Here is a 27,590-nt window from a genome sequence, read left to right as displayed (position 1 = left end):
CCCCCCCCCCCCCCCCCCCCCATCTTATGAATTGATACTATAAATAAAACTGAATTGAATTGAATGTTCCAATATTTCCATATTTGAGAAAATATTAAGACCACATGTATTTTTAATTTTAAATAAATAGAAAAGTATTTTTGGCATGAAAATTTAAAATGATAACGTGTCACAGTTGGGACTCTTAACTGGACAAATCCCAATCCCGTGACTCAGCACCTAGAGGTGGTGTTGGCCTTATAGTCAGCATCCGTCCCCCGCTCTGCAGAAGGCCGTGCACCGCTGAGGTCTGCTGAGTCTTCACGAGTAGAACTTACTGTTGTTAATCTTCTTTTCTTTTGTCCTGGGGAACAAAGAAAACACAGCGGGACTTGAAGAGCGCCCACTAGACTTCATTCCAGCGTCATATTTGGACTCCTGGGGTCTACTAGAATATGGAATGTGTCTTATTGAAAGGTGCATACATGAAGAACCCCAGAGGAAGCTGAGTTGAGCTCACCTGGAGTTCTCGCCAGTGCTGCCCTCCCTCACCAGCGGGTTGTGTTGGCGAGGGAGGTTGGTGTGCGTGTCGTACAGGAAGGGCTCGCTGCCGACCTCCGCCTGCTTCTTCCTCAGCTGGCTGGAGGACGAGTACAGCTCCTCCTCTGCTTTCTGAAGGACAATTTTTATAATAGTTAATACATTTTTTTATCCCCGGTGGGGAAATTAGAACTTGCGTTGTGTTTGTTAGTAATCACTACACACAGGCCTGACAGACACACACATGCTCAGGTCCCAGTCATGCACAAATGGAGAGATGTCGGAGTGGGGGGGCTGTGACTGGGGGGGTCACCTTGCTCGAGACACTCTGGCAGTGTCCAGTAGGTGAACTGGCATCTCTCCATACTTGTAGCTGATAGCAATTATAGCAATACATAAAGTATACATTTTTATTATTATTCCATGACAGATCTCTGCACAAATCAGGTCTAACCATTCCCAACCCAAAGTCGAAAGATAAAACCAAAATAGAAAAAGAAAAGGATAGAGAGAGAAAATGCTAAATAAAAAACTAATAGTAATGTGCTTGAGCTTCCTTTTTCATGCACAAGTCTGTTTTTCAATAAACCCAATGATCTCCCAGAGTGATGGCAAATAAAAACAATAATTTCCTTTTTTTTTTTTACTCACCACTGCTTGCTGGACGTTGATGTAGACCAGCAGAGAGGCTAGCTCTAAGTTTTCATTGTAGCCGTTCTTTAGCGGTACAGAGCGGTAACCTGACGAAACAAAACCCTCTGTGTTAATATCCAAACTATCCAACCACTCATATCTAATAATACATAACTATAAAATCAAAGCAGAACGCCTGGGTTTTGGATGCTCGCGGCCCACTCATGTCACTCTCTGCACACTCTATATGCATCCTGTTGCATTTAAGTCCACCTGATATTTAAAATGTAAATATGTTCATCAATGCCATCTTTAAATTGTACCATGTGGTCTGTAGGGGTGGGGGGGAATCAATACAGCACAGTATCAAGATATTATCCATAGCAATACTGTCTCGATACACATATCAATCTTTATTATATACAATAAATTTTACATGAGAATTTCTCTTTTTGGTACTAAAATAAGATTTTGAAATTCAATTCAAAACACCATTGTATTCTTCAAAGAAATAGATCTTTACAGAAATAGATCTTTAAAGAAATAGATCTTTAAAGAAATAGATCTTTACAGAAATAGATCTTTAAAGAAATAGATCTTTAAAGAAATAGATCTTTAAAGAGGAGAGAAGTTGCTGTTTCCTTTCCCACTCTCTCTTCCTTGCGTCGTGCACAGACACACTGCCATTACATATTACATATACTTTATATATTATAGAAGTAAGTGTCAGGAGATCTCCTTTCTGCCTGACATCTGACAGCTAAAATGATCTGAACACCACATACTGAACCGTGACCAGCGGACTGAACGCTTCAGAGAGTTTTACTTGAACCGCTCCATCGCTAATGTATAGAGTACAGAAACCCTGCTTCTAGGGAACAAATAGTATAGTTAAGTAGTATTGCTTAACAATGAGTACTACATGAGCTTCATGTGAGCAGCCGTTCACCAGCTGTGGCCCCCTGTGCTGCATGTGTGCTCCCACCTGAGCGGATGCCTTTGACAGGAAATGTGGCCTGAGCCAGGAAGTTGGGGTCTGAGAACATGTCCTCCTCGTTGACCACAAAGCGCAGGAAGGTGAGTTCAGGCTCGTACACGGTGAAGACTACAGAGTCTGCTGGGGATTTCCACACCGGGTTCAGACCGTTATCGCCTGCAGCAGACACAACGACAGCGCTGGTCACATGACCACAAATCATTTCTCACTTCAGTCTGTTTTTTTAAACCGTTGCCCTCCACATCTCCCACCTCCCGCCTGTTCTTACGATAGACTATGGTCTTGGACTTCTCTTCTGTGTGCCCACACAGCTCAATCTCCACGAACGGACTGGCGATGCTTCGGCCGGGCTTAGGAAGGTGTCTGGCAGCAATCACCTGCAGACGAACAGACTGCTTTTAGAAAGTTCTTCCAAATGTCCGCATGCTCCTGACTTCATATATAAAATAAAGATCAGCCAGTCAGCAACATTCCACTTGGCCCTGAACATCAGGGTGATGATGTATGTGTTAGCCAGTTGTTATCACGGACTGTAAAAATGGTGGACGTGAAGCCTCGTGTTCTGCTTTGTTGTTACCCGATGTGGCGATTTCTGAGGATGAAGATGGAGCTGGGAGAGCGGACGAGGTCAGGCCGGGTAAGCGTGGACCTCCGGGTACTGGCATCATTCATCTACATGTTACAGCTAACGCTCGCGCTAGCTAGCTGGCTTGGTTGGCATAACGCTAGTCTACGGCCACGACGTTCCACTGTTGGGATTGCTCCGTTGCCGCCAGAAATTTCTGCAGATGTCATACTGCGTCTTCTGTCTGCATGTTGGCGTTCTAACCTCCGTCCCCGTCCTCTGTCTCTGTGTTGCTGTTCTAACCTCTGACCACGTCCTCTGTCTCTGTGTTGCTGTTCTAACCTCTGACCACGTCCTCTGTCTCTCTAATGGGGTTCTAACCTCCGTCCCCGTCCTCTGTCTCTGTAATGGGGTTCTAACCTCCGTCCCCGTCCTCTGTCTCTGTAATGGCGTTCTAACCTCCGTCCCCGTCCTCTGTCTCTGTAATGGCATTCTAACCTCTGACCACGTCCTCTGTCTCTGTGTTGCTGTTCTAACCTCCTTCCCCGTCTTCTGTCTCTGTGTTCTAACCTCCTTCCCCGTCCTCTGTCTCTGTGATGGCGTTTTAACCTCTGTCTCCATCCTCTGTCTCTGTGTTCTAACCTCCATCCACGTCCTCTGTCTCTGTGATGGTGTTCTAACCTCTGACCACGTCCTCTGTCTCTGTAATGGCGTTCTAACCTCTGACCACGTCCTCTGTCTCTGTAATGGCGTTCAAACCTCTGTCCCCGTCCTCTGTCTCTGTAATGGCGTTCTAACCTCCGTCCCCGTCCTCTGTCTCTGTAATGGCGTTCTAACCTCGGACCACGTCCTCTGTCTCTGTGTTGCTGTTCTAACCTCCTTCCCCGTCTTCTGTCTCTTGTTTCTAACCTCCGTCCACGTCCTCTGTCTCTGTGATGGCGTTCTAACCTCTGTCCCCATCCTCTGTCTCTGTGTTCTAACCTCTGTCCACGTCCTCTGTCTCTGTGATGGCGTTCTAACCTCCGTCCCTGTCCTCTGTCCCTGTGTTCTAACCTCCGTCCACGTCCTCTGTCTCTGTGTTGGCGTTCTAACCTGCGGCTGATTTCTGAAGACTATGGTTACCTGCTCCTCTCTGTCCTTGTTTTACTAGATCTTAGTGCTGCATTCGACACCATTGGCCTAATCATCCTGTCACAGAGACTGGAACATTTAGTTGGCATTAAAGGAATAGCACTAAGCTGATCTCAAGTGCTGTGGAGGAAGGTCTGGCAATGTGAGACTGGCATAACGCTGAACAAGACATTTTTAGGCTACCAAATATTTTCAATTAACTTTGATGAAGTGACACGCACAGTCAGAGGGTCAAAGTTTAAGGCAAAAACATGGTCAACACCCAAAAACATGTGCACAGCTTTTTAAATGTCCACAGTGGTTAGCATTGCTTTGCATCAATCCTGATTGACAGGTCAGTGTGTAGCCGCGCCCCTAAAGCATCCTCTGTAATAAAAAAAGAAATGGGACCATAATTTACAAAATAAATGCTGTATTTTTTTATCTGTACTTCTACAGAAACACACTTCTTTTTGCTGGAAATTAGACAGAATGCAGGATTAAGCTACTTCCACATTTGCTTCACTGTTCAGGCCCAGAAGCTTTGTCCATTATTTTTACAGTCTATGATTGTCATGAAATGTGTGTGTGTGTTTGTGTACGGACGTACCCTAACTGCAATGTTGTACTTGACCTTCTTCTTCTCCTGGTAAGGGTCGTAGCTATCATAGCGCATGAGCTCCGGCTGCAGTACGTAACCCGTCCCTCCATTCAGACTGAAGAGGGCACTGTTCAACTGAGTGTATTTATCTGGGGGACACATACACATTATACAGTACCAACCTCTGCTCTATTCAGCTAAAACAGTTTTACCCAGCCTTTAGGCAGCCAGACATTATTACAATTATTCAATCAATCATATTACACACCAGCAATACTGTCTGCTCTGCCTGTCTTTCTACAATGTGTAGTAGTGAACATAGTGATATCCTAAGTATTGGTGAATTTAGGTATGTTTTATGAAACTAAAAATAAGGTTTTTGTATACAGGCGGCTGCTTTTTCCAGGTAAAAGGCATGGCACAGAGCTCCAGACTGCTGGGTTATTAACACTAATAATGGGTACAATTAGGGCTGCACGATATGACCTAAAATCAAAATTATTGCACACATTACCTTGATAACAATGAATGAATGATAATTAAACACGTTTTTCTACATCATCTTATCCTCCGTTATGCTTTCCATGCAGCTGATTGGTCATATGACTACACACGTGGGAGAAAGTAGGCCTATCATAAATTATCAAAAATTATTGTAATGGGAAAACTATGTCAATAACAGCTTCTGAATTTTGATGTCGAAACATTTTCGATTAATCATCCAGCTCTAGGTACAATAGACACTTACTGGGCTAGTGTGACCAAAAAAAGAACAATGAGTATTGTATGGACCCCCAACATTTTCTTCAACAGTTGTCCAGATAGACTACTGTACCTGCAGTCTGGAAGTTGAGAGCCACCATGTGACTGCCAACAGCCCACAGTGGGTAAGGGTCATAGTTGGAGGACTCCACTCGCTGGGCTTTTGGGTAGATGCGACTGAGAGCCTTGCGGTTGTACTGCAGGAAGTCCTTGGTGCGGCTCTTTCCTGGTATCTTGTTCTCCACAAAGGAGCGGACCTCTTTGTAGCTGTAACCATCTGCAGAGACAAAGAAAAGAACAGAGGCACAGATTGAGTGTGTAATGGTTGTTAGTCCACATCAGATGATACGAAAAGACCAACAAACTGGACTGGAACTGTAATATACAATGGGGTTCGAACGTTTGGGCACCCCAGGTAAAAAAGTTTATTAATGTGCATAAAGAAGAAAAGATGAAAAAATCTCCAAAATGCATCAAATGACAGATTAGACATTCGTATAATATGTCACAAAAAGTTAGATTTTATTTACATCATTTACACTCTCAAGATAACAGAAAACCAAAAAATGGCGTCTTTAAAAGTTTGGCACCCCTGCATAGTTTCTAGCATGCACCCCCCCCCCCCCCCCCCCCCCCCCCCCCCCTTTGGAAAGCTGAGACCTGACAGTGTCATGGATTGATTGATTGATTATGCTAATATCTTCTGTTGGGAATGTAATTAAGAAATGGCCGTCATCAGGAACAGTGGAAGTTAAAGCAAGACTTGGAAGACCAAGAACAATATCAGACAGAACAGCTCGCAGGATTGGGAGACAAGCAAGTCCAGACTCCCGTTAGACTGGCCGATCCATCCAGAAAGACCTGGAGACACTGGAGTTGGTCTACACCAGTCCACTATAAAGAGATACTCGTACAAACATGGTCAGTCATCAGAAGAAAACCTCTTCTACGTCCTGACCACAAAAATCAGCATTTGAAGTTTGCAAACAAGCCTGATGCATTGTGGGAACACGTTCTGTGGACCAATGAGGTTAAAATAGAACTTTTTGGCCGAAATGAGCAAAGGTACGTTTGGAGAAGAAAGGGCTCAGAATTTAATGAAAAGAACCTCTGTCCAGCTGTTAAGCATGTGGGGGGGGGGGGGGGGGGGGGGGGGGGGGGGGGGGGGGGGGGGGGGGGGGGGGGGGGGGGGGGGGGGGTTGTATTGCATCCAGTGGCACAGGGAACATTTCACGAGTAGAAGGAAAAATGGATTCAATCTGAAAAGAAATCTGAAAGAACTGGAAGACTTTTGGAAGAAGAATGGGCGAAGATACCTCCAACAAGAATTAAAGACTCTTGGCTGGCTGCAAGAAGCGTTTCCAAGGGGGGGGCGTACAAGGTATTAACTCTGTATAAACTTTTTGTGACATATTATACGAATGTCTAATCTGTCATAAGTAATAATGTAGATTGACCCTTTTTCAGGTGCAGTGCCATGCATAACGGTGTGTTAGAGATTTGGGGTTCAACTATAAGCTTCTTATGAAGTGGTTACAAAGACAACATGTGATTTTAAAGTAATGCTAAAACTAGTCTAAGACATTAAGAAAATAGACTGATGCGTTGGAGCATATTTCCTGTATGAAGCTGTGGTAAGCTTGACACATCATCATGTGGCTTGAGTTCCCAGGTCTTTGTGTTCAGCATGTGCATGTGTTTACCAAAGCGGTCCTTCTCCTTGCTGCGCGGCTGACAGTAGACCACCAGGTCTGACATCTCCATGGCAACCACTGCCTTCTTCTCCACTTCCATCTGCTGTCTGATCTGAGATTGGACAGACAAACAGCCACTTCCTGTTTGTAGAGTGATGCTGACAGATCAACAGTAAAACACACATAACCCCCCCCCCCCCCCCCCCCCCCCCCCCCCCCCACCCCCATGAGATACTAACCTCTTGTTCCCTGTTGATCACCTTGCTCATCTCTCTCTGAGTAATGTCCCAGCCCACTTTGTACCATTCAAAGAGCTCCTCCAGAGAGCTGGCTGCCAGGTCAAACTGCAGACTGTCCTCCTCCTTGTCCTGCAGGGTCAACACGTTGGGCTTCCCATTTTTACCATTCTTTACTAGAACCAAGGAGGGAGGAGAGGGAGGGAGATGAGGGATGGAAAACTCCCATATTATTTCTATAGACATTGGGAATTTGAATCCCATTCTTAATTTGGGATATAGATGACGTTTACAGATGAAACCATAGGAAGTCACATTTCTGATAGCACATGCACCACTCCAAATGCAAAGACCTAATTCCTAAACAGCCTCAGGGACTGCAAAGAGATAATTCACAGTAACTGGCTAACCCCTTCTCTCAAAGTTGTTGGTTTCATAAATTGACACCTGTATACATTATGCACAGCATCTAATGCTATATATCTAATATAATCTAATGCCCCCCCTCCCTCCCCTTTGGGGTCTGTGACCACTAGTGGAGCAATGCTGTGATGATCAGGTTTCAGATACATGCACAACGAATACATTCAAAAAGGAAAATTCAGGTCCATGCACAATATTGAGGAGATTCAAAACTTATGTTTGCTCTCAACCTCAGGGTTATGTGAATGTTTAGCGTGCATAACTCACAGTTTTGGATGTTGCACTTGGAGATGTCCACAACACCCTTACATAGTTCACCTAGTGGGTTGTCTTCCAGGTCCTGTTTTAATGTACATCCCAAACACACAGAGATTATTTTCACTCAATCGCTATGCTGCTTGAGCTCCATTTAAACTGTGACTGAAACTCTAATCTTCACCTGTCCTTTGGTCTCAGGTTTGCTGTTGCTGCACACTTCTTCCACATAGTTAGCTGGGAAGAACTGCTGCAGCCTTCCACCATGGTCACCTTTCCACCTGTAGTGAGAAGAATGAGGAGGGCAATGTGTACAATCTTGTTTGTTCTTTGTGTGTGTGTCTGCAATTGGCCATACCAGCACTGTTACTACAAATACCAACTGCTATAATTACTATGAATCATGTTTCTGTATATCTGTATCTCTGTGTCCCACCCTGCAGAGGCAGATGGACGCCCACCGAGAGCCAGATTGGATCCGAGGTTTCTGCCTGTTTAAAGGGAGTTTTTCCTCGCCAATTTCACAACATTTACAAAGACCCAACAATTTCCCCCAAATGCGAGCATTTGGGGGAAATTGTTGGGTCTTTGTAAATTATGGAGTGTGGTCTAGACCTACTCTATATGCAAAGTGTCCTGTCCATAACTTCTGTTATGATTTGGCACTATAAATAAAATCAAATTGAATAAAGGGACTAATTCAAAAGATATGGCAAAGCCTCATAACCCATCTTTGATATAGCCTGTTTCTGCCTGTGTGTGTGTGTGTGTGTGTGTGTGTGTGTGTGTGTGTGTGTGTGTATGTGTGTGTGTGTGTAGACTCACCATCCATCAATCTCCTTTGTAACATTGTGTATCAAATCTCCTTTACGGAAGCTAAGCTCATCTGGCTTCACAGCCTGGTAGCCATATATGGCTCTAACTGTACTTTGAGGCTGAAGGAGACAAACACACGCAAACGTGAATGTTTTGTCAAAGAAAACTGCAAAAGATAATATAGTGTATGTGAAGTATACACACCAGTGAGGGCTCAATCTCGTTGGGTTCCACGTATATCTTCACCTCATACAGAGAGGCACAGTCTTTCTCCTGTGTTAGCACAACTTACTGTTAGGTACCGGTCAGTGAAAATGACATATCACTGGGTTTAGAAACATGCAATGACATGATGTTAGCCCAACCCCTCCACTAGCCAGGCTACAACATGGATACATAAGCACTGTAACTACTTTGCAATATGACAGCTTTGAAGACATTGGAAGGAGTGGGTTTTTTTTTTGTGTATTTGTTTTTGGACATGCTAGTAGTGGAGTATGGAGGTTTCCATCCACATTTTAACCACATTTTGTTAAAAGTGAATGTTTTCCAAAAGCAAAGATAAGATACATTTTTGTATATATATATATATATATATATATATATATATATATAGACTGCTCCGACAGCAACTCACTGTGCTGAAGCGGTCAACCAGCTCGGTGGTGACTGGGTAACGGAGCTTGATCTTGCGATACAGTGGCTTCTTCTTGAAGTAGTTGACCAGCTCCACAAGGCTCTCAAACTCTGTCGTGGTGCCCAGCAGGTACATGTTGCCCTCCTTCTGGATCCGACAGTGTTTCACCTTACCGTCACCTCTGAAAGACAGAGATGATTAATAACACACACACACACACACACACACAATGAATCCGGAAAATGGAAATAAAGTCTCAAGTCATTCCACCTGAATGTGATGGCGAAGGAGTCTGGTTCTCCTTCTCTCTGTCGGATGAGGAAAGCTCCATCTCTAGGAATCCTCAGTAGGTAATCCTCTGCCTGACCTCTGCTCAGATTATTGTAGAACCACCTGTACAACACACACACACACACACAAGGATAGTTACATTGTGTGTGTGTGTATGTGTGTGTGTGTGTGGACATATTATGCTTTTCCGTATTTTATTGTCATATCTACAGTGTAATAATGTTGGATTTTCATGTTACAAGTGGCATTGTGCCAGAGTAAAGCCTTTTCAAATGGATTCAAAATGTTCTGAAGAAAGAGAGAGTGGAAAGAGTGACTAGTATGAGAGTGAAAGTGCAATGTTAAAAAAATTGAGTGCATGCACCTGTGGTTGCGTTTTCTATATCTGGTCACCTGCTCCAGACCTGCTACTGCAGTGTATATCACAATCACTGCTATATGTAGCTACATGCTAACATCAGGGAAACCTGTAATCTGCAGATTTAATTATGAATTAGGAATTCCTCCCCGGTTTCGGATCACATTCCTGTTGGAACATGCTAATTTGGGTAGTGTTTGGTTTTAGAAGCCGTAGAAAGTGCTGCTTTGCTTAACTACATGTACAGTAACTATGTGCTAACACCAAGGAAAGCTGTAATCGCTAAACACCATCATAAATCCTCCCGCTAGCGCAGGGTATCATAATTAATCGCTAGCTTCCATTGTATAATTGTTATTATTATTAATATTATTGTACTGTGAAGTGTGAGACTCATGTTGTACATATATGACGAACCCCTCTTGTAGGTGTGGGTTGGGTACTGGCACAGCGTCAGTGAGACGCAGTTCAAAGTCTTGGCAGCGCAGCGGGTTTTCTTTGTAGTGAGAGATCAGGGAGTACACGCTGGGAAAGTGCGTGTTTGGCGTCAGGTAGAAGTAAGTGTGTGCCCCCTCTGAACCCGAGCGAATACGACAGTGCTGGACCCTCCCACTGCGCCTGAAATACACACAGAAGACATGTGCTTACAGATACATCCAATTGATAAATGAATAATATTACACAATCTTTATAACCAAAAAGCAATAAAAGCAAAAACCTTCTATGATCGGACTTTCTAAATCAGACCTTAGGACGAGTCGGTCCCTGAAATGCAGGGGCGGGCTTAGAGGAAAAGTCCTGGCACCCGCCCCACCCTGAAATAAGACTGCTAGAGTGCTGTTAATCTGACAAGTTTGATTACCATTGGATCAGAGTATGTCCCTTTGCTGCCTTTCCATTTGGTTAATGTATTTATACCTTAAACACATGTTGTATAGAAACTGTGTACTTTGTTGTTGAGGCCAGTTTAGAAGTAGGAACACCCTGAACTCACTGCAGAGCACTTGTTGCTGTAAGAAAGTGTGTATTGCACTTTACTCCTGTTCTGTTTCCTGTTATCTGAAAACTGTGTACAGCAATGTTTTCTCTGTTGAACTTTGGGGCGAGTTAACGTAAGTGTATTGCACTTTATTTTAATATGGTTGTGTGACAGAAAAACCTTCTCAGTCCTCGTCACGTGACCAATTCATGTTTCCATGTATCCAATTATTTAGCCTTAAGAGCACACAGAAACAGTGTATTATGTGTGTTTACATTGTGTCTTCCTATCCAATATTTCCTATATTTCTAAGAAGATTTTCTATGCTGCTGTATTCTGATAAAATCTCCTGTGCTCCCTCTGACTGATTATTGAGCACCACCACCCCCCCCCCCCCCCCCCCCCCCCCCCCCCCCCCCCCCCCCCCCCCCCCCCCCCCCCCCCCCCCCCCCCCCCCCCCCCCCCCCCCCCCCCCCCCCCCCCCCCCCCCCCCCCCCCCCCGCTTACTGTGCCACCCCACTTAACAAATCCTGGAATCGCCCCAGCTGACATGTGCCAGCATATCCCACCACACATATTCTGGTTGGGCTGGTCATGAGTCCAAGGAATGAGATGTTGTACCAGAAGGAGAGGGTGTAGTCTGTGACATAAGTGTCGCTCTGTCGGACCAAGAAGGTGCCATCTTTCGCCCCAGGCTCTGCACAGTAATCCCGGATCAGTTGCTCGGCCATCAGCCTGCCCTCCTTCATGCGACCATGGAACCACGGCTCTGAACAGTGCATGTCCTGGAACTGAGAAACACAAGAACAACACTGTTTTTAACACACACACACTCACACACGATTCAACTAGCGATATTGAGTTGTTGCTGTTTTTTCTTTTCTTTCTTTGTACTTTATTACTACCCTCAGTGACCTGACCATTCTGTTTCTTTAAAGCACATGTGTCAAACTCGAGGTCCGCGGGCCAAACCCGGCCCCTCCCAGGTTTTATCCCGGCCTTTATATCAGATTAGGTTCACAATCAATTGAATATAGTTCTGCGCCAAGCCCAAAAAGACAGCCAACTGTTTTACACTTACAGCAGAATTTGGCTGATTTGCCAACTTTTTGAAATTCCCCCCAAGAAGCGGAGAGTTGTCATATTAAGGGTGTGAAACAGTTTGCTGCAAATCAGGGGTGTGTTAGTCGGCTTTTAAATATTAACAAATCTTTGATTTGCCTGATTTACTCAACTATAAAATGAATAAGGAATGTTTTTGCTGACTTTTTTAGGGCTTTATCTCTAAATGCAACAAAAGTCAAACATCAAGATATGGACATGCAGTAATCCAGTCAAAGAACTACGCATGTTTGGTAGATTTTTTCTTTGTTGTAACAATGAGTCTTGAAATCTTCTACCATTGGAAAGCCTGATGATTATTTCCCTTAAAATGGCCACATGCATTGGTGGGATGAGCAGCAGAGCTGAGTATGGGGGTTGTGGCCAGTGCAGCTTTTCTTTGCTGTTGCTATTGACTCTTGTTTTAAGCTGCTGGTAAACCAGCTGCTGACAATCAGGTGCCTGATCTAGTCCCATGTTCCCACAGTCTATCCTCCAAAATGACAACGCTCGCCCCCACAGATCGGGGTTTATCAGACACTACCTCCAGGATGTGGGAGTGGAGAGGATGGAAGGACCTTCCAGCAACACTTTCACCTCCGCTTGGGCGTGTTGTCCGTGCCGGAGAAACCAACACAACCGCACTGGCTGACTACAGCTGGTTGAAGAATGGGACGCCACCCACAGCAGTGAGTGACCATGTTTGTTGGCTAGCACTCTTTTCCATGCCTTTTGTTCTCGGGGCATCACCAGCACAGTAGAAACAATATAGGAACCCATCAAAGTACTACTGGTGGTCCACACCTCCACTGCAAGGTGGCTCTAATAAAAGTCATGACCTCTCTCCTGTACTGGTAAAGTGTTCTACTTTGGCTCCACTACAGCTCTGTGTCTGGCCCTCTGCTTCGGTTTGACTCCCCACTGAGTCTGACTTAATGCCCCCCCCCATCACTACCTGACTCTCTGTTACTGGTTGTTATGTTTAACGTTTCTCATTTATTAAATAACTGCTTAAAGCATTTTACATAAGTTTAGAGTTTGTAACATTGAAAATCTTAATTTTGATTTACTTTTCATTTTCACTGGAAATGTAAACATATCTGTTCCAAATATATATTATATAAATATCGGTTTCGTTAAATACTAATAATCCTTGAAAAACCAGTATGGGTCCATCCCTATTTTTCACCTTCCTTGGATCTTCATTCTCGTCCTCGTGCTCCTCTGCGTAGTACAGCTTGTCATCCGAGATCACACAGAAGTGCGTGTTCCACCGCTGAGAAAAGAAATGAAAATGTTCATTTGAAGACCGAGAAATGTGTCTTCTCACACACCATCTCAAACAGACTGTATACACACCTTTTAAAGAGCCCCTGTTATGCTTATTTAGATTTTTAGCAAGGTTACCCCAAGTTAGCAATACCAGTTAAGAACAAGGCATTCTGGGATATTTTGCTCATACAAACACTGTAGCAACATGTCCACAGATAGAGGAGGGACAGTTCTGTGTCTGTGTACGACTGATTTAATGAGACATAAAGGAGTGCTACAACACAGGAAGTTCATTCAGCTTTCAGTAGGGATGAAGCTTCCCGGTTCAACTGGAACCCGCCCTGGTCCCTGGACCTCAGCCCGACTACCATGCACTTTACCTTATCTGGGGATACAGGCCCTATGTGTGATGTAAAGATAGGGATGGGCATCGGTTTGATTTAAATTATTCTTATTCTTCCTTTCAAATCCGGGTCTTTGAAGGACGGAGTTTAACCGGGTTGCATGCTTATGTCACAGACAAGAGGCAAATGTTATTTTGATTCAACGGAGATTTACAGTTTTACCGGGCTTTTTCAACGTAACATTAAGCGATACTTATTGTGCTGCATGGCTGCAACACAAGAAGGGCCTCGAAGCACAGTGGATGCTACGGAAACCAAAACTTGGAACAAATGATCAAAGATTATCATGATCAACGATTCCAATAAAAAAAATTTCCCATTGGAATTGGAATTTTTTTAAACAATTCCAAGTGGGAACCTAATTTTATGTAAAACAGATCATCCTTATGTTAGGAAATGCGAGTTTAAAGGCCCCTCAGACAGTACCTGGTCCACAGGGTCCCAGATCTCCAGATCTCCCTGTTTCTGGCCCTTCCTGAAGTCTTTAGTGAATCCTCCTCCCTCCACACTGAGCTTCTTGTGCTGCACAAGTACAAAACAAAACCTTTTGTCATTGACTTATTAATTACATCAGTATGGTTAGACACACACACACACACACACACACACACACAAACAAACACACACACTGTACCTTGAGTATGATCTTGCCCTTTAACTGTGTAGGTGAAGGAAGCTGCTCAGCCATCTGCTCCACAGGCTCAATCAGCAGTTTGTCTCCAAACACCTCTCTGAAGATCCGAGCCATCTGACGCTGCTGCTCAATGGAGCAATGCTCCTCTATGGACAGGATCACTGGGAACCTGGGGGGGGGGGGAGCATAGTTATCAAGGCCACGTGCTGGAGACAATGTTAATAGGTAGGTTTGAAATGGCTTACTAATGTAAACATCTGCCAATGAAGTTGAATACATTGCCACATGAAGGGGAGGGTTCTTTGTTCAAAAATTGTAATGTGTCTGAAAATATACGATAATATGTATCCAACATGTTATTAGCAAAGATCATTTGGCCTATATGTGAAAAATGGATTTACATAAGCGTACTATAGTTACTGTTACCACTATGATAGCCAAACACTTTGCCTTCTAAATATGTACTTTCTACAAGAGAAAAATATATTTTGAAATCAGGAAACTAGACGCTTGATTTTTATTGATAGTAGGTGACGTGTAGAGTAAAAAATACACATACATAGACATACAGACAATATACAGTAGTTTGTTTGTGTGTGTGTGTGTGTGTGTGTGTGTGTGTGTGTGCGTGCGTGTGTGTGTGTGTCTGTCTGTGTGTGTTTGTGTCTGCATGTGTGAGTGTGACAGATTATTTTTGTGAATCTTACTCTGACGTGACAAAAGCGTGATCGTTTATGGCTTTGACCACATCCTCAAACTTGATCTTGGTGGTCCTGGTCCAGCCGTGGTAGATGATTGGCTCCCCAGTCACATCCCAGCAGTCCACTGCACAGATTCAGTACCACCCAACGCACAAAAAAACAGGTGTTGTAGATTTAAAAAAAATGTTATTATTACTAATTTCTGATTCATGCTAGGTAAAATGGCCCAAAATGAGACCCATGCTAATGCAAGTCTGAATGTGAACTTAAATACAGCCGTGATCTAGAGTAGCACACTGGGCCTGGTTCACACTGACATTCAACACAGCGGCATCCCAGGCGCAGACATCGCACATACGCCTCTGTGGATGACTCACTACGAATCTGATCACCTGTCAGGTAGCTGTTGAAGGACAAACAAAAGGGGAGACATGCCAGATTAAATATGGCTCACAAAATGAAAACCTTCCATTTATTGATACTCTGGGAGGAGGTTTTGATCCTGCTTCCTATTTGATGAATTGGGGAATTATTACTAAGATATTAAATGTTATTAAAGGTTCTAAACCAGCATAAGTACATGATATGTTGGTTTGGCTTTTGGGGTGGAGTCATACTGACGTGTTGTGTGAGGAGCTGATCCAGTAGTGAGACAGAGGGTTGTTCATGTCCTGGGGTCTGATCTCGGAGAACTTCTCATCCCACACAGAGTTCTCCTTGGAGAAGAGGAAACTGAGGAACTAAAGGAGGAGAGAGTTTACACAGTCCCTCATTATTTGAGCAATTCATTTTAGTAATGATAAAACTACAAATATAACAACAACAAAACAACAAAAAGCTTTTAGCGGATTGTTTTCAAGTCAGAATCCTTATCATATTTCTTGTCTAAGTCATTGATCTGCATTCCTACAAATAACCGTTCAGCCTGCCCTCTCATTAGGACCCATTCAGACCAGATAAGCAATCTGGTGATTGGCTGCAGGGTGTTGCAGCAATGTGGGGGGGGTCACAGAAACGACCCACATGTGTGACGTAATGTCTTCTTCATCCCCCCAATGTAGCACGAGTACTCTTTATGTCTACTGTTTTCCAACAGGTCTTTATATACATCTCAATCATCTTAAAGGCAGTTGGATTTTACGGAGGAAGAGAAAGAAAAGAGACGAGCCATACCGATCGACCGGGCTCTCAGTCAGCTGTTACACAAACTCCTTGGCACTTCAGTGCTACTGTTTCATGTATAAAAACTTTCTTGTGGCAGAGATAGAGGCACTGATGTTTCCTGTACCCTGTTTCCTGTACGGGCCTCTCGCACCGCCTCAAAACCAACCAACAGGTCTGATCCCTGTTACATGATTGGCCACCACAGCATGACGCTGTGTTTTTCAAAAAGTTGAAACACTTTTTCAACTTTTTGTCCTCTGTCCCAGGCCGTCTATCTCTGTTACAGGCCCAGAGAAGAATACCTCGCTGACGGTGAACTCAGGGTCATTGGTTTTTCTCATGGTGTCATCGATGAAGGTGGTCATCAGTTCTCTGACTTGGTTCAGGTCACTGGCCCACGATTCCTGAGGGATGAAGGGACACAGAAAAACGAGAGGAATATATTTATATAATATTTGTAGGCCTTTGTTTCTGACAAGACAGCTTTAGACACGAAGGGAGAGAGACAAAGGGCTGCAGGTCGGAGCCGAACCCGTGGCTGCTGCGTCGAGGATCGAGCCTCTGTACATGGGCGCGCGCTTTGCCAGGTGTGCAACCATGGCGCCTTGAGAGGGACACAGTACCAGTAAAAAGTTTGGACACGAATGAGAAACATTTTGTACTGTATGTTTAAGCGAATGTTAAAATGAATTTACAGTCTGTGGGACTATTAAATAATCAATATTTATAAATGAAAAGTCTTAGTAATAGCATCAATTTGCTTTTATTGGTGCCTTGGTTGATATCTTAATGTTGCATTTGATCATTCAGCCATTAGTGCTTTTCAAATATCTTTATATTTTACTTATATTTGTATATGCAACTATTTTTCCCATATCTGTGTACATAATAGTCCTGGCTATTCGTTCCCATTATTTGTCCAGCTTTGCTGTCCTTGTTCCTAGCTGGTATGTCTACTCTGGCAGTCACTGTGTACACCCATAAAGGTGATTCACTCAAACTGGCAAAAAAGAAATTCCACCTATTTAAAGGGTACATACTGTTTTTTCCAAGCTATGTTCCTATGTTTCAGTGTTTTAGTTAACGTTGACATTAGTCCAGTATTAGGCGAGATTGCTGCGGTTGGCAGCGGAGAAACTATTGGTTAATGTTGCTAATAAAATAATAATTAACCACAGGTTATTTGGTTCCGTACAAATTACTGGGAAAGGGAATGAGAGAATAGTGGATTGACATGAGCACAAAGAAGCAGATAAAAAATGAGTCAGACATGCAAAGTTCCAACACAACACCCCCTTTGTCCGGTGTACTAATCAATGACTTATTTTACCTTTTGCTGGTAGATGAGGAATCGCTGGAAGTCATGGAGCAGAACTGCTGAGGCATCTGGCTTATCTGTGTTGCTGTATAATGGAGAAGAAGCATGCTGACTCACTAGGAACTAACCCTTTCATTTACATCCAGGTTTGTTAAGATCAAGTATAAAAAACAGGAGCTCACCCCAGAATAAAAGCACATGATTCCTTTTTGAACTCAGAAAGGATCTGGGTTTAAAATAAAATATGAATGTAAACGCTGGGGGGGAGGACACTGGTGCAATTATACATATGGTCTATATTTAAATTACTGTGACCAATTCAGACTCACCTCATTCTGTTCAAACATTATAATGTTGTACAATTTATGAAACTGCTCAAAGTCCAGGCGGTCTTTCTTTGCTCCCACTTCCTGTGAAAGCAGAAGTAAAAAACACCGATGAGACTACAGTAGTACAGGAGTCGAGTAGAGCACCTACGAACCAGGTCATGTCTAATCAACCCATTCTCACTCCCAGCACAACATAACGAGGCTTAGTCAGGGGCCTTTGGCGTCTGTTACTGACACCAAAGGTCTCCCTTAGCGCCCAGCCCTCCGGCTCTGGGTCGGGACCCTGTCTACGGAGGTTTAACCATGGAGGCCTGAGATAGACAGATGTTTTGAAAAGTTGAATTCATTATTTAGAATAAATTACACACAACAACGATGAGTACCTGGAATTTGTCTTTGAGAATGCGAGAGCTGGGGGCCTTGTAGTTGAGCAAAGCTAGCAGAGCCTTCAGCTCCTTCATGGAGATGCTGGGAAGGACACAAAGAGAGAGTACATCTACAACAGAACACCTGTGCAGCTGCCATCTTTAACTCATTCAACATGTCTTTTTGTGTGTAACGTGTAAGAAAAAAGCTGGGACTGTGAGCAGTCATGCAGTGCTACAGTTCCTACAGCTTTCTCACATGTTGAAATTGGAGTTACTTTAGAAAGAAAAGGTTTGACCTCTGATCATTCACATGGTTAAATGATATTGATTTCATCATTTACGTACAAAGCTAGTACGACTGAGTGACTACATTAGACATTTATACAGTACCTGTTTGTTTTGGTCTGATTGACAGAATACATCTGCTTCCTCAGCCAACTGGAGGGAGAGGAACACAAAGAGCTCAATGATTGGTCATCACTAGTAACTGTGTGAATGTGTGTGAATGTGTGTGTGTGTGTGTGTGTGTGTGTGTGTGTGTGTGCGTGCGTGCGTGCGTACCAGGCTTACCTCTCTATAAGAACTGGAGTCGGAGCGTCCAGTGTCTCTTGCCTCAGTAATTCTAGTCCTTTCTGCCATTTCAGTGCCTCTTCAACCGAGTCAGCTTGAAAAGGAGCAAAACAGAAAGATGATGGTACTGAACAGATATTTAGAACTGTGGGCTGAAATAGTGTCCTGAGATAACTTGCGTTATGATTTGATCCTATAAATGAAATTGCATCTGCTTTTAAAACATCGTCAGATGGGCTGAGGAAGTCCCTGGCCTTTGAGCGCTCAGTGTTCACACGAGTTCCCGGAGCCAAGGGGCACTAAACCCCAAAATGGGACCATAATCTACACCTTATCAAGGCACTTCATTAGATGCTTGATAATAGCTTTACAAGAAATAATATAAAAATGTAATATAAAACCATGCCAACAATTATTATTTTAATAAGTGAGTATTCTATGCACTAAGCACCCAACTTGCGGTTTCAGTGATGTGCTGGAACACCCTCACAGTGAGGTTGCCAGGTTTGATGCCACGGTGTGAGAATACGTTAAAAACTTGACTGTTTCTGGCAACCCGGCGCGGTAGCCACGGATACTGAGGTGTATTTAGCCAGGGTAGCTCTTTTCTCCTAGCTTCCAGTCTGAATGCTAAGCTAGGCTAACCATGATATAACTTGAGCTCCGTATTAACCCACTAGCCACAGACATAGAAGTTGACATTTTCATTTGATTTTGACCTTAGAAACAGGACTGGACAGGCTGAACTCACGGAGATAATTAGGAAGATTTGAAGGCTGGGGTCTGGATCCTATAAAGCTGCTAACACAGCACTCCAATTAAATAGTTTATTGCCCCACAACAGACATTTCCAACAGCATCCTTCCTCAGCAACAGAAACAAAGTATACAACCAAAACCGCACGGGGGGAGGGGGGTAAACAAAGGGACAACAGCCCATGATTTGGAGAACAGAAATGATTTGGGTCTATCTGTGTAGCACTTTGATATTAATGAATGTCTGTTACATTCAAGCCATTGCATTGCCATTTAGTTTTATTCAGTTTCCGATTATTTTTCACTGTTCATTTATGTTCATGTTGGGGCTCCCTCCGTCGGGATTGAAGTGTTAGTTGTGGAGGATTTCCTCCACCTGTGTGTGGAGTTTTGGTTGTATTTGCCAGTGCACACGCTGAGGAACATAAACTATCAAATCGGAGTGTCCTAGTAGCTTTATTTATGAGCTTTAAACTTGAAATATTGTTGTGATATCCCGATCTGCTTTTCTGACCCCCAATCCAATTTCTTAAATATTGAACATCTGCCGATTCTTGCATTTACTCAGATATTAGATCTGCACACCGTTTGTTTACAAAAATAAGTAAACAAAGTAACTAAACTATCTCTTAAGCTTAATACACAAGAAGTGTGGATAATTAGAGTAATCCACTTCTGTAAAAATCAGGTGACTAAGAAAGACGGTACTTTTAAATGGTTGCCAAGGGCCCGCAAGCTGTGAAACACTCTGTAACAGACACTGGTGAGTGGCCGCACGCCATGTTGGTTTGAAAGTGGCGGCATCGAGGCCGTCTGGGGGTCGGTCTGTGGCGCAGGGCGTGTGGGATTAAAGGCGGCGTTTACTACAAGCTGATGTACATGATCGGAGTAAAGCACTCTGGGTGAATGTTAAAAAATGCAAAAATCGTCTCCGATTACACACTCTGATCAGGATCGGGGATTGGGACATCCCTTAAATATTGAAAATCAGCATACTGTAGGCCTTGAAAACATCTACCATATCTAAAAATCCCCTTTTAATTAAACGTCCTTAGGACACAGGGCCAAAAGCACCCAACACCAGCCTCACCTCCCAGACTGAGGGTGTTGAGAACAAACTGGGAGCCGTAGAAGATGGTGAAGCAGCTGTTTTCATCGTGTTTGTCCTTGCCGTCTTTGAAGCGCTCAAAGTCCTTGGCGTTCCTCCCTGGACGGATCTCTCGGATCTCAAACAGGTCCACTGAAACACAGCGCACATTTAATTCTGCTGAATGGCATATTCTGCGAAGACATATTAGTCATGGCTGCCAAAAAACCATGGCACGTCAGGTTTAACTGGTAGTATGGCCTGCAGGCTTTGCAGTTTTACACAGATGTTAACAGATACAGAGTGAGTTGATTCAGCACGTTCTTCTTATGATGCTTGGTTATATTTGGGTTTTGTTTGGAATGTTCAAGTTCTCATTTTACTTATGTACTGTGGTGGTAAAGGTTGGCTGTCTCAATGTGTGTGTGTGTGTGTGTGTGTGTGTGTGTGTGTGTGTGTGTGTGTGTGTGTGTGTGTGTGTGTGTGAGTGTGTGTGTGTGTGTGTGTGGGTGCCCCCCCATCTTTTAGAGGAAATTTAAGCCCATGGTTTCACGATATTGCAATCAGAGCTTCTCAAATGTATAATTTTGAAATGTTTTTTTTTCCATTGAACACAATGTATTATTGTTCCCTTGGATCAGAGAGGCTCCAAAATCAGGGTAGCATCTGTCGCCTTGGTCACGCTCCATGTTCTGTTATGCCATGTTCTACTGCTACACTGCAGTCCCCTGCTACGTCCTGCTGCCTTGTAATGCTGCACAGCGTCCTGCCATGCCATGAACTACTACAAAGAACTGCTACAGACTACTATTTCTTTCTATTTTTGTTATTTCCACTCTTCATTCTAACCCCAACCGGTCGTCAGACACCGCCTACCATGAGCCTGGGTCTGACCGAGGTTTCTGCCTAAAAGGAAGTTTTTCCTCTCCACTGTGGCCCTGTTGCTTGCTCTGGAGGAGACTACTAGAACTGTTGGGTTCTTGTAAATTCTGGAGTGTGGTCTATCTGTATAGTGTCTTGAGATAACTCTTGTTATGAATTGATACTATAAATAAAATTGAAATTGAAATTGAAATTGAAATTATGTTTTAAACCCACTGCACACCGGCAGAAACTTCATTAGTTTAGTACATCATCATCCCATCTGTAGTCTGAATCAGAAAAAACACAAGTGACAAAACAGATGAGACATTTTTCAGTTTCACACATTCAGCTCTCATCCTGCTGTCACTGCTTTAGGGCATGGTCATTTTCACACTCTGACATCTGTAATACAGGAGAATTCATATCTGCTATACTGTGACTGTTGTCATGATGGAATTCAATGCACTAAAGTAAGGCTGAACGATTTGGGAAAAAAAAATCAAATTGCCATTTTTCTGCCAGATATTGCAATTACGATTCGATTTGCGATTATTATTTTAAAAGTATAGCTATAGTTCATTGATACATGGCTTGGTGGAATTCTTAGGCATTCTGCGCTCCGCTATTTCTTGATAACAGACTGTTGCTAGATATAATACACTGTTGCCATGCATAGCAGAGTGTTGCCATGGACGCAGAAACATGTACATATATGAACATACATATATACATATATATATATATACAGTATATACATATACATATATGAACATACATACATACATACATATATATACATATATATATATATATATATATATATACACATATATATATATATATACACACATATATATATATATATATATATATATATATATATATATATATATATATATATATATATATATATATATATATATATATATATATATATATATATATATATATACATATACATATATGAACATACATATATACATACATATACAAAACAAACCGAATCGACACCCATGTATCATGAAGGAATCAAATCGGGACCAATTAGCCAAAGGGCATATCGTCCCAGCCCTTCTTAATATACTCACAGACTCCATCGGTCTTGTCTGCAGTGCGTGTCCACGCCACTTGCCGGGTCTCCATGATGACCTGGACAGTGAGCCGCTCTGTCTTCTGGCGAAACACCGTCATGACCACGCCCATCTCCAAATCCCGTTTGATCAGGATCTTCTTGTACTCCGTCATCTCGCCCAGCTGCTCCTTAGAAGACATCTCCACAGCTGAGACAGGACAGGAGACACCAAGACTTTCAATCACGGGCAACTAACAACTGCACTCTGTGTGCTGTACTACGCCCTGCACCACCCTGCCAGCCCCCTAAGCCCTGCTAGTATTATTCTATTATTTCTAGTCACAGAGAGCCTGGGTCTGTCCGAGGATTCTGCCTGTAAAACGGAAGTTTTTCCTCACCCCTGCGGCACCACATGCTTGCTCATGGGAAATTGTTTGGTCTTTGTAAATGATAGAGTGTGGTCTAAACCTAGTTTTTTTACAGTTGAGAAAACGCCCTACAACAAGGGCCTTTGTGCTAGCCGACCAATGACAGGCAGAGTAGCCAGACCTGTCGTTTCATAAGAAGAACAAATGGAGTCGGAGCCCAGCGCGTCGTGTGCAGGGAACTCGCTTTGTTTTCTGTTTTAGCGTTAGCACCGCTCCACATCGCCCTCTACGATGCTGTAGCAGTAGCAACAGAAGACACTCTCGGCTGCCTTTTGGAACCAAAACGCTGCCGGTTTGTTTTTTACTACAAAAGCGCCCTAGTCAACTTTTTCTCAAGTATGAACAAAGCCTTAGGCATCATCAGGGTTCAACTTTGGACTCCCCCCGTGTTTCTGTGTGTCTTCTCCAGCTGTGGATCCTCAGATCTGTCATCCACTTTTCCTCACTTGCAACACAACAGCAGTATTGATATCACATGCAAATGTTAAGAGCTCAGAAAGATATCTTATAGTGACCATGCTCTCTTTCTGCCTCAGTTCATTTTATCATTATCAGACTCGCTTCCCTATAATCCCACATACAGTACACTGTACTAGTTTATTTCTTCATGGCGTTGAGGAAGTTAGATGAGCATTGGTGGTAATGGTCCAATAGACAACGTCATTAGACTGGACAAAACATTGGTTATTAAACTGTTAACTCTACTGCTGCAGTCCCACCATCTTACCAGCAAATCTGTGTGGCAGTACGTGGAGGACAGCTTGGCGTCCCATGACCCGGTGCATTCTAAACACACCAGGAATATGGTGTAAAAGAAAAATAGTGTGGGTACAGGACGTACTAGTGGAGTTGAGGTACAGCATCAAAAGTGAAAGAGAGCCGTCACAATATTTTACTTGCAAATGAATAGAGATCTCACAACAAAACTGTGCCATACAAGTTCTGTTAAATGAAATTTGAACTACACTATGTTATGAAATATCAATAAAAACGTACTGTGAAATGTTTTTCTAGGATCTTTCTAGCCTTAACCCTAAATATCATTTGTGTGCCTTCATCTACACTAAGATATATTAAAATGTAATATAATATATTAAAAATAAAGTACAGCCTAAAATGTTAAAACTAAAAAGAGTTTCAAGTACTGATTAACTGACATAACTATTCCTCTGTTGTACCTGCTCACACCTTTACCCGGCGAAGGGAACGTCCCACCTGGGATCACACTAACTCATTTCCTCATACTCGTGCTGCAGCAATACATAACCCGAATACTGTGATAATACTGCCATATGTGTTCACGTCACGCAGGCAAACACGCCCGCTTCAGGGAAACCAGCGTTTATATGAAATGAGGATGTGATGATGCACTGTGCTCAATTTGAACATATATACAAAACGTATACACAGTGAAGGAATGCATATGGAAATGCACTTAGCAGCTTTCTGGTTAAGGTTAATAAGATCACACTTCATGGGAATTTAATTTGCTTTTTTGAAATAGCACTTAAATGGGTCCAAACGGCATTAATTGCATCAGACAAAATGAGAACTGTGACAAGAGGCCAACCATTTGTAGGTGGTGAAATCAGCCCGAGGCCAGAGGGACAGCACATTGGTCCACCAAGGACTTTTTTAGATTTTTTAGGCTAAACCAAAAGTTAGTTCCACCACAGCGCAATGACTGCAACATATAGCTTCAAGTTACAAGTAAGCTTTGTATTTAACACAATATTCATATGTTTACCATATAGTAATATTTACAAATCAAAACAGCTGTAACCAGTTTATTTTGAAGCAACTGGTTATTGTATAGCCATGACAACAGTACAAGGCTGTGTGTGTCCGTTAGTTATGGCTTCTACTGGCCAAAACCTCTTTCGAAGTTCTCTAAGGTTCACCTGTGAGAATATTAAAGCAGAGGTCCCACTGTGTTCCTCCAGTCCCACCACACCCCGTCCTACAGGCTGCTGTTACAAGCTCATTTCATCTCAAATGAGTACACATACAGGTATGTGGGACAGGCTTTGAGGTAAATAATCCACAGCAACTTGGTTGGCATAAATGTGTTAGCTCTAGAGAAAATGAACCAGTAAGCCTGTGACTCTTGATGGGCTCCACCCATTGCTGTCAAATTCAGCCAATAAGATGAGCAGCTCTAACCTATGGCGTAACCTCACTACCGAGACTTAAACACCGTTTGATTATGTCAGAACATCAAGCCAGGAAGAAGAGTTTTATGAGCACCTTACAGCGAACAATTGAAACGACTGGACTCTACAAGACTCTAGAGTTCATTCCGATAAAGGAAACTAGTCTGCGACCATGGAATCCTTTTAAAAGCCGTTTGGTGTACATGAGTTTACATGCAGAAAGTTTTCCCCCGATGGTATTCCACTTTTTCTTATTTTGACGGGATAAACGACAAGTCAGTGCATCAACCCCTGTCTGCACTGCATGTAAATGGGAATATTGGTGGATTATTCCTTTTCTTTTAAAGATTAGTTTAAGGGCCTTTTCTCTTCATTAGTGACAGTTGAGAGACAGGAAAGGGGGAGAGAGATGGGGGGATGACACCCAGCAAAGGGCCGCAGGTCCGATTCCAACCCGGGCCGCTGCCAAGGATTCCGCCAAGATGGGGGAACGCTCTTATTCCTCTTCATTAGCCATGTAAACAGCTTATTGGAATATGGACAAAAACTCAATATTTTGAGTATGTAAAGACAGCCATTGCTTGTCCGGACAACATTTAGAAAATGTGTCTCCAAACTACTGCATGCAGACGTTCAGAGGTCCTCGTTTGGCTGGCAAAATCCAATAGCACATTATCAGATAAAAGCCCGTTTTAGTGCTAACTCTGGGGGAGACCATTTAGACGGCTCCAACTCATTTGATTTTATGTCTTTAGAAGGACAACACGCATTAATCAACATTTCTGTAAATGGATCAAAAGACGAGACACGTCGAACACATGTAATATTTTATACAATCAATCGTTATCAATACAGATAGAAAAACATCTCATAATCCTATTACCAAACCCAGCATTTCTTTAAATATTATATTATTATAACCGTCATGAAGAAATGATTGATTTATTCGTATTTGTATTATTAATATCAGCATTTTACCAAGGTGGACCTAATAAATTGACATCTGTATGTGCAGTATACCACTAAGAAGTTTTATTTAAAACTAAGTAAAATGGTTGTGCGTGGAATATGCGTTCCCAGTTATTGGTCCTGTCTCTGTCCTGATGGTTGTATGTAGAAGGAGAGCTGCTACACGCTGGGCACCTAAAGGCCATCCAAATACAGGAATGCAAAAATAATGCAATACCAAGCCCTTTAGGTTCAAAGGGAAATAGGTAAGGAACATCCAAAACAATACAAACGTGTTATACATACATATATACATTCATGGTGTAAGTCATGCCATTTATCCTGTATCTCCATTTGTTTTCTTAACTGGCTTTTTAAGCTTCCAAGCAGAGAACCAGCACCACACACCAGGGCTGAAATATTCAGATATCCAAGCAGAGGGAAAGGATGAACTAAGCCCTCCCATGGTAGAAAGATTAAAGGACCCACCCAGCTGGGGGGCGATGACACCATCATCTCAGCTGGACCTGGGTTACTTTCAATAAAAACTACAGTACATCATCATAAACTACATGTGTTTAGTGTGCAGGAATCTTAATGTGGAAAGTAACTAGTAACTAAAGGAACTAGTAACTAAAGCTGTCAGATGAATGGAGTGTGTGGGGGGGGGGGGGTCTCTATAGAGAAACCTGTAAGCAAAAAGCGAGAAAACAGCGAAGAAACGGACAAACTGCATAGCACAGTCCTGGAGGACATGTAGCCTACTTACAGTCCACAAACTGAATACAAGTACTAATACCACACTGTAAAAATACTTACAATAAAAGTCCTGCATTGAAAATGTTACTTGAGTAAAAGTGATTAAGTAATCTCAGCAAAATGTACATAAAGTATCAAAAGTAGAAGTACTGGAGTAGAAAGATCCTCCCATTTTAGAAACAGAGTTTACTGGTCTGATCATGTCTGCCGGACTGGGAGCTCGATGTTGGCTAGTTTCAGTCCTAGTAATTGAAAAGTAAGAGCTCATTAGTTCCCCTGACCCCTGCCGAGACCATGAGAAAGACCTGTGGACCATGACAGCCGGTGGACCGACTCCATGCTGCGAGCCCACAGATACGCTGCCGGCGAAAGGCGGACTTCCCCTCTTCTGATGAAGTCCCACACGGGCAGCCCGGAGCCCTGAACATGTGAAGAAAGTCAAAGACTTACCTTAAGGGACTCCGATAATTCCAGCTCTGCAAAGTCGCCGCTTGGTTTTTATCTGCTCATGATTTGAAAGTCATGAAATGAAGCTGGAGAGGATGTAGAGTGTTGACAAAATGCCAGCCGCAAAACGGTCAGTTCCTCTATCTGTGTGTACAAGGAAGTAAAAGTTCACTTGCATTATAGTCATAGCCTGCAAGTTCGAAAAAAGGACCGGAAGCACGGTATCTATGCAAAGTAGACTGTGGAAGAGGCAGCGGACGAAACTGGGAGCCCTCCAAAACTGCCACCAACATGTCCTTTCAAACTAAAGCTTTCTATACATACATATACATATATATAT

At 43.0% G+C, this 27,590-nt stretch overlaps 2 protein-coding genes across 3 annotated transcripts in view; one reads left to right on the top strand and one right to left on the bottom strand.

Annotated features, from left to right (window-relative positions):
• plcg2 (phospholipase C, gamma 2) overlaps positions 1-27,473 on the bottom strand; it is a 27,882-nt gene extending 409 nt beyond the window's left edge. Inside the window, exons 1-33 of one of the 2 annotated variants that reach the window (XM_034878662.1) lie at positions 27,254-27,473; positions 22,532-22,723; positions 20,583-20,732; positions 18,738-18,831; positions 18,558-18,605; positions 18,183-18,267; positions 17,800-17,880; positions 17,653-17,696; positions 17,483-17,555; positions 16,455-16,556; positions 15,610-15,728; positions 15,306-15,391; positions 14,995-15,112; positions 14,288-14,456; positions 14,080-14,175; positions 13,167-13,253; positions 11,498-11,688; positions 10,315-10,515; positions 9,519-9,641; positions 9,249-9,429; positions 8,816-8,884; positions 8,621-8,730; positions 7,980-8,076; positions 7,808-7,880; positions 7,121-7,293; positions 6,891-6,993; positions 5,261-5,464; positions 4,435-4,574; positions 2,418-2,526; positions 2,138-2,305; positions 1,171-1,259; positions 500-651; positions 1-343 (exon numbers count right to left, since the gene is read on the bottom strand). The exon at positions 1-343 is cut by the window's left edge and continues 409 nt beyond it. In XM_034878662.1, the coding sequence (XP_034734553.1) occupies positions 301-343; positions 500-651; positions 1,171-1,259; positions 2,138-2,305; positions 2,418-2,526; positions 4,435-4,574; positions 5,261-5,464; positions 6,891-6,993; positions 7,121-7,293; positions 7,808-7,880; positions 7,980-8,076; positions 8,621-8,730; positions 8,816-8,884; positions 9,249-9,429; positions 9,519-9,641; positions 10,315-10,515; positions 11,498-11,688; positions 13,167-13,253; positions 14,080-14,175; positions 14,288-14,456; positions 14,995-15,112; positions 15,306-15,391; positions 15,610-15,728; positions 16,455-16,556; positions 17,483-17,555; positions 17,653-17,696; positions 17,800-17,880; positions 18,183-18,267; positions 18,558-18,605; positions 18,738-18,831; positions 20,583-20,732; positions 22,532-22,715 (3,762 nt within the window). In that variant the 5' untranslated portion in view covers positions 22,716-22,723; positions 27,254-27,473 and the 3' untranslated portion in view covers positions 1-300. Of the gene's footprint in view, positions 344-499; positions 652-1,170; positions 1,260-2,137; positions 2,306-2,417; positions 2,527-4,434; positions 4,575-5,260; positions 5,465-6,890; positions 6,994-7,120; positions 7,294-7,807; positions 7,881-7,979; positions 8,077-8,620; positions 8,731-8,815; positions 8,885-9,248; positions 9,430-9,518; positions 9,642-10,314; positions 10,516-11,497; positions 11,689-13,166; positions 13,254-14,079; positions 14,176-14,287; positions 14,457-14,994; positions 15,113-15,305; positions 15,392-15,609; positions 15,729-16,454; positions 16,557-17,482; positions 17,556-17,652; positions 17,697-17,799; positions 17,881-18,182; positions 18,268-18,557; positions 18,606-18,737; positions 18,832-20,582; positions 20,733-22,531; positions 22,724-27,253 lie in introns of those variants that run through there. The other variant, XM_034878663.1, reaches the window with a different exon arrangement.
• The window catches only part of gan (gigaxonin), a 322,832-nt gene that overhangs the window by 74,739 nt on the left and 220,503 nt on the right, over positions 1-27,590 (top strand). The gene's annotated exons all lie outside the window — the stretch shown is intronic.

Source organism: Etheostoma cragini, chromosome 8 (assembly GCF_013103735.1).
Source record: "Etheostoma cragini isolate CJK2018 chromosome 8, CSU_Ecrag_1.0, whole genome shotgun sequence".
NCBI classification, from domain to species: Eukaryota; Metazoa; Chordata; class Actinopteri; order Perciformes; family Percidae; genus Etheostoma; species Etheostoma cragini.
Note: the sequence above shows the minus strand (reverse complement) of the source record. Positions and strands in the feature narration are given on the sequence as shown.